General features: G+C 34.7%; 2 protein-coding genes across 2 annotated transcripts; both read right to left on the bottom strand.

Moving 5' to 3' along the window:
• Positions 1-1,363: 1,363 nt before the first annotated feature.
• LOC121321236 (olfactory receptor 52K2-like) lies at positions 1,364-2,350 on the bottom strand. The gene has a single exon (XM_041260135.1). The coding sequence runs from the start codon at positions 2,348-2,350 to the stop codon at positions 1,364-1,366; it is 987 nt and encodes a 328-aa protein (XP_041116069.1).
• A 3,219-nt stretch (positions 2,351-5,569) lies between these two features.
• Positions 5,570-6,550, bottom strand: LOC121321235 (olfactory receptor 52D1-like). The gene has a single exon (XM_041260134.1). The coding sequence runs from the start codon at positions 6,548-6,550 to the stop codon at positions 5,570-5,572; it is 981 nt and encodes a 326-aa protein (XP_041116068.1).
• Positions 6,551-6,920: the final 370 nt, after the last annotated feature.

The following is a 6,920-nucleotide window of genomic DNA, read 5'->3' as shown; positions in this document are numbered from 1 at the left end:
GTCGCAAGGTTGGAAAAAACACTCCAATCCTAAGTTGCAAAAAACACTCCCTTCCTCTCATAGTTCTGGCTCCTGCCACGTGAATTTTAAATTATTTCCAGTTATCTAATGCATGTGTACCATGGCTTTAACCTGAGCAATAATAATAAGAAAATAAAAAACAAAATAAAACAGCCAGGAAAACAACTCTATATGACTATTCAAATCATCATAGTGTTTACAGTAATCAGGAGCCCTGTTTCCCGTTTGAAGTTGTGTTTGTTTGACAGTTTGTAAGTGTGTGGTGTGTAAATTTGAGATTCTTCTGTAAAGAAGATACAGAAAAGTTTCCTTAAAAGTTCTTTTAATTTACAGCTTTATATAAACATATTACAACATTGTTTTGGCGCAGACTACTGCTACAGCTTCATATGATGTTGGGACACTACAGTGTTGGCAAACAGAGCTGAACAAATGGACATACACAGAGGCAGAAGCTGAGTAAAACTAAGTTTAGAATGGGAGGCAGAAAGCACTTATATAAATGCATGGAACTGCATACTAGGTAAAGTAGTCACATCTAAAACATTGGGAACATAAAAACGACTCAACTTTATCATATTAAATTAGATCACCTTAAAATGTGTAGAAACCATGGCAACTAATCATATACAGCATATTTATCATCGGTCAGTTTACAAATTCAAGTCTACTTTGCTGGGATGCAGTGCTTTTTAAACTGAGGGAGGTGGCTTGGAGTAAATTCATGGGGGTGGGGGTGGGGTATTTTGGCGTGATTTAATGTCTTTGTCAAAATTCAATTTGTATAGCAAACACTTGCTGTGCCACATTGCAGGCTTACTGTGTTCCTGTATTCTTAAGCCAGCAACATTAATCCTCTATATTTTACTGTAACTGGAGTAGTGCCATTACCCCCATCATACACAAATAACATACAGGGAAATGGTTAAACTCCAGAGGGGTTTTTATTGCTCAAGTACAGAGTGCCATTTTCTAAAATACACTAAACTGTGTGCTAGGAGAAAAGGAGTGCTCTGTTTGTGTATAAGAAACAGACTGGTATTCTAGTTTTTATACCAGGACATGGAAAGGTGGTGAATCCTGGAATTTCCAGGAACATGAAGTATCTTTGGCCTTTTTTAACAGTGCAAATGCAGTGTTTCACATTTCTGTTTCTGACTGTTTTATTGTTATGTATTTACATTAATCTACACAATGCATTCAAGGAAAAAAAAAACTATACTTTCTTATTTAGCTTTCCTTCATTGCTTCTAATAATACTATTATACTTTAATTTTACCATTACATCCTCAGATTGTTATATGTTCATACAATGCAAAAAAGACAGTAAATTTAGACAACTTTAAGTCTTTACAGTAGCAACATTACTGGAGACAAGGATTCTTCTTTTTCTTCTAAACATTTTCACAATGGCTTGCCTGATTTCTTTGGTTCGGACTCCATAAATAATGGGATTTACACTTGCTGGGACAACTAAATACATAACACTTAACAGAGTGTGAACATCTGTAGGAATTGTATTGCTGACCCTGTATGTTACAAATGATACACTGCCTGACAGGTAGAAGAAAAACATAACTATCAGGTGGGTGCTGCAGGTATGAAAAGCTTTCTGACGTGCTTTTACAGATGCGGTTTTGATGACCACAGTTATGATCCTAATGTAAGAAAAAAGTATACAACTAATATCAAACCCAACAATAGTGTAAGCCATTAACAACCCTGTTACGTTATTTATAGTGGTACTACCACAAGCCAAGGAAACAAGTGCCATATGCTCACAGTAACACTGATTGATTATATTTGATCCACAGAAAGAGAGAGGATGAGCAAGAATAATCAGGGCAGACATCCATGCCCCACCTCTTATCACTGAGAAAAGAGCAATTTTTAAAAAGACAGATGTGTTCATGATTTCAGTATAGCGCAGTGGGTTACAAATAGCAACATATCGATCCAAAGCCATTGTTAAGAGGATAGTTGATTCAAATGAAGAGATGTAGTGAACAAAAAACATCTGAGTTAGGCAGCCGGCCAAAGAAATCCCGTTCCAGTCAAATAACAGGCTAAGCAGCAGGTTGGGAATAATAGATGTTGGTACAATAATATCTATAACTGCCATGTAGGAAATTAATAAATACATAGGAGTGTGGAGACTCTCAGCTGTTTTGATCACATAGATGATAACTGTATTTCCTATCAAAACAACCACATATATAAGGAAAAAGGGAAAGCAAAGTAAACGTCTGTACTCGTGGAGTTCTGGAAATCCAATCAAAATAAACGTGGTGTGTGAAAGATTACTATGCCCTACAGATTCCTCTCGCATGGCTGGTGACTGCTTACTGTTCAGTTTTACCTTGAAAGGGAAAATTGAAAAAGTAATTCATATGTGTAAAAGCAAACATGATCTGGTTATTATTGGTAAACCAAACGGACTTTTTGAAAAAAAGACAAGTACAGTAAGTGTACTTCAAGAGACTAAAAAATATAATGCATTGACAGACTATATCTATACACCGTGTAACAATTTTTTTTTTTTTTTTGTTCCTGGGTAGTAAGTGTTATTTCCTAATTGCTTATGCCTCAAAAGTATAGAAAATGGCTATTATTCCCCACAAACTTTGCTTTTGTGACCAGGACAGTGATATTTCAAAATATCACTATTTCCAATGGGAAAACGGGCAAATGTGTGTCTTTTCGTTCACATAAAGTCAGAAAAAAACAACATATGAATCCAAATTAACATGTATTTATACTGAAGTAATACAAAAATGACTACAAAAGATTTAGAAGTGAGTAGTAAATACAGTAGAATCGTAAATCTCGAAAAACTACTCACTTCTTCTGTTCTGGTCACAAAAGCAAAGTTTGTGGGGAATAATAGCCATTTTCTATACTTTTGAGGCATAAGCAATTAGGAAATAACACTTACTACCCAGGAACAAAAATTGTGTTACATAGTGTTATCAATGCAGTGAATTTTAACTAAGTTTAAACAAACAAAATAAAACCATTAAACAACATTTTACACACAAGTTAAACCATTTAGGGCTGCTTTTCCTGACACTGATCAGCACTAAACTTGAATTATTATCAGGCAGTCCAAGTTTAGTGTGTGAATCTATTAAATATACATATGCATATATAATCCACATATACAATTCAGTCAACACATACTGTAGGGCATCATTTTAGTCAAATAGCTCTCCATAAAGTTAACTGGGTTGTCTGCAGAATTCTGTGCAGCAAAGCACTACTCAACCAAATCACTTACACAGCAAACAAGAAAACACTAACTTCCCAGGGCCATTGGTTCACCTGCACAACAGTGTATGAACACTGACTATATCTGAGCTCCTCAAAATTCACAAGATAATTAAAGAAAAGGGCTTTTACCAGTTCTACATAATCAACTACACTCTATGGTACTTACAAAAATATTATCCGGAAAGGCACACTCTTAAAAAACCCTAAGGGTGGCTATATTTATAGCACTTTTGGAAATTCTCGAAAGAATTGCTATCAGTCTTCTATTGGTTATTTTTCTACTCCTACTTTATTACAGTGGTTTAAGCAGCGTAGTTAACCCTTTAATGGTAACTCCTAGCAATAGACTGGTATTTCAAATATGGTCTCCTCTACTTGATAACAATTAAAATGGAAATAGACAAAGTATGTGGGAATGAACTCAACAAAAAATGATGCAAAGTACTATAGACACACAGAGAACATCATTTAATGGCTTAGTAGAGAAATGCAATGTGTTATGAAGTGACATTTTTATATAATAGATTGCAGTTATATGCACACAATCTATGCTTCATATACATTATCATATCATGACAATAAAAAAAAAAAAATCACATGATTTAATTTCAGTTGAAAATATTGAGGTGTGTACTACAAATGGTTAAAAGGTTTCCTAACAGCTGGAATAATGCAGGGTACAAACAGAGTGTGATGTACAGTGTGTACAGGTTAGCAGCAGTCCTAATGGGCTAGTTATCTAATTGACCACCTGGGTGTCTCTTGGTCTAAATGAAGTTACATAATTGGAAGTGGCAATTTCTTGTGCTAAAATACGATGCCATGTAATCGACAATTTATCTTTTTCTGTGAACAACAAGTGAAAGAAATACATTGAAAAAAGTGTGTAAATACTGCATGTTCATGAATTACTTTTTCAACAGCACACATGCATTAACTATCATCACTAAGCTAATCAAGGATAGAATTGTCTGTTTAATTTATGACTTTTTGTGTTATTGTTCACAGCTAGCCTAAAACATGTTTTCACTGTTTCCTTATGTCTTAATAGCCCAGAAACACAATGTTCAAATTGAAACAGGTGTGTCTTGCCCAGTGGAAGGTTTCTGTGATTGGGGCACTGTAGCGGGTCTGTTGCTTATATTGCATACATGTGTGGACTCGAGCTGCATGCTTGATCTGCCATGTCCCTCAGAAGGGTCTCTATGGACCTGTGGATCAACGCACTTTAACATTTTATAAATAAAAGTTATTTATTTATTTATTTTTTTTATACAGCTTCAGAAGGAGGGATGCAGTGTGTTCAGTTTGAGTCTGAGAAGGACAGAGAAGGGATAAAGGCTACTTTACATTTCAGAAAAAGAGACTGAGTACTGGATTTGTGGCCCACTAATGTTAGTGTATTTTTCTGTGAAGTATATTGGGGATTTGTTATAATAGAAATGAAGAGTTTTACAAATATGCAAACATTTTACACTGGCTTCATTAAGTCATTTGCACTTTATTGAGAAACACAGCACATTTACATTACTGTTTTTGTAAATACTGAACAGAAACTGTGATATTGGTTTCATACATTTGTTTCATACATATATTTGTTAATAAATCAGTTTAAAAATCTGATACTTTATAAGAATTGACAAAGATTAAACATCAGCAGTGTTGTTTTTTTCTTCAAAACTATAAGGTATATACTGTAGTTGGAGAAGCTAAAACTAATTTCTGCCCTAAGAAAAAAAGAATAGAAAAAGACTTAAAGGTCTTTAGGTTTTAAATGTTATATTATTGTGTTTCTACTGTAGTATCAGTTTATGATGAAATTGATCTCAAGACACAGGTTTTTTTTTTTTTTTTTTTGGTGGTGGTGCGGTTTTTGGGGGGCAGAAACAACAATTACCAAATGTAATCAATGTCTTTAAGAAGTAAGCACTCTTTGTTGGCACACACTGTTTAAGCCAATCTTCAGACTAGGTATTGTAGTACTGACCACCAGTGACACTACACAGGTTATACACGTTCAAGCATTTGTGCATCTCTTTCATTTCAGATTAAGGAGTGATTCAGTCTGCAGTCTGCGCTGTGCAGAGCCTGCACCTGTCTGTGGGTGGGAGGTGGCAATAGGTACACTTGCTTCACTTGTACTCACATGAAGGAGCTCCAGCACAGTATTTGCACGTTCAATTTCTTGCTCAGGGTGACTCACACATACCAGAAACCAGGTTATGGGTCTTATACACTTTGGTTAAAACAATAATAGTGTCCCTTTTCCTTTAATGTATTACCTTGTTATACTTGCTACCTTAATGTTTTCTGGGTCTATTTTCTTTCCCTTAACCATTTTCAAAATGTGTTCCCTTATCTCTTTTGTCCTGACACCATAAATAATTGGATTGAAACAACATGGAAAAAGGATGTATAATAGACTTATTAGAATATGAACGTCAGGGGCCATGGAGTTCCTGATTCTATATGCAAGATAGGAACACATAGCTAAGAGATATGACACAAAAATGACAATCAAATGAGTGCCGCAGGTATGGACTGCTTTTTGACGTGCTTTTCCTGATGCAGATTTAAGCACTGCAAAGAAAATGTTAACATATGAATAGCAGATGCACAAAAGATCAACACCTGGTATACAGAAAATGGTTACTAGTCCCATTATGCTGTTCTTCGTTGTTTCCCCACAAGCCAAACCAACTAGTGCCATGTGTTCACAATAGAAATGTTCAATAACATTTGAAAAACAGAATGAAAGAGTACTAGCAAGGATGACAATGACAGAAATTAATAATCCACTTCTTATCAGGAATGCAATAGATAGCTTATAGAAAGTAGAACTATTCATGTAATCATTATAGCGCAATGGGTTACATATGGCAACATAACGATCCAAAGCCATCACCAGAAGTATGGTTGATTCAAAGGAGCTTATGAAATGGATAAGAAACATTTGTACAAGACAACCATCCAGAGAAATCCCATTTAGGTTCAATACAAGGTTAAGTAACATATTTGGTACAAATGTCATTGGTAAACTTAGATCCACAATTGCTATGGCAAAGATTAAAAAGTACATAGGGGAATGTAAACTTGTTTGTGTTTTGATTACAAAAATGATTACAGAGTTTCCAACTACAGCCACTAGAAACATGAGAAAGAAAGGGATGAAAAGATAAGGCTTGTATTCAGAAAATCCTGGAAATCCCGTAAAAATGAAGTCAGTATAAGAATGGTTTCCTCCTGGTTTTTCTTGCATTGTGATTCCAGTGCTGTTGGCTTTAAACATTACCAGATACCTGTAAAACAAAACAAAACAAAACAAATATATATATATATATATATATACACACAATGTATGCTGCCCCATGGCTATAATAGTCAGTATCATGTGTGAACCAGTAGCTGTTTTCATTTATTATATTTAAATTACATTTTATTACATGTTTTATATTTATTGCCCACATTACATAAACAGCTTACACGTTCCAATCAATGTATATTATTGTATGTGCATTTTTGTTTCAGTAACTAAAACAAATAATAATAATAATAATAAGACTCACACTATGTAAAAAGGAATCCCTTCTTCTTTCTTCAGTTTGACATCACTGTTAGCCGACTCCTGA

Source organism: Polyodon spathula, chromosome 9 (genome assembly GCF_017654505.1).
Source record: "Polyodon spathula isolate WHYD16114869_AA chromosome 9, ASM1765450v1, whole genome shotgun sequence".
Lineage (NCBI taxonomy): Eukaryota > Metazoa > Chordata > Actinopteri > Acipenseriformes > Polyodontidae > Polyodon > Polyodon spathula.
This window is presented reverse-complemented; position numbering and strand designations above follow the sequence as displayed.

Excerpts from the sequence above, each read along its gene's own strand:
- LOC121321235 (XM_041260134.1), bottom strand. The coding sequence starts at position 6,550 with ATGCAAGAAAAACCAGGAGGAAACCATTCTTATACTGACTTCATTTTT.
- LOC121321236 (XM_041260135.1), bottom strand. The coding sequence starts at position 2,350 with ATGCGAGAGGAATCTGTAGGGCATAGTAATCTTTCACACACCACGTTT.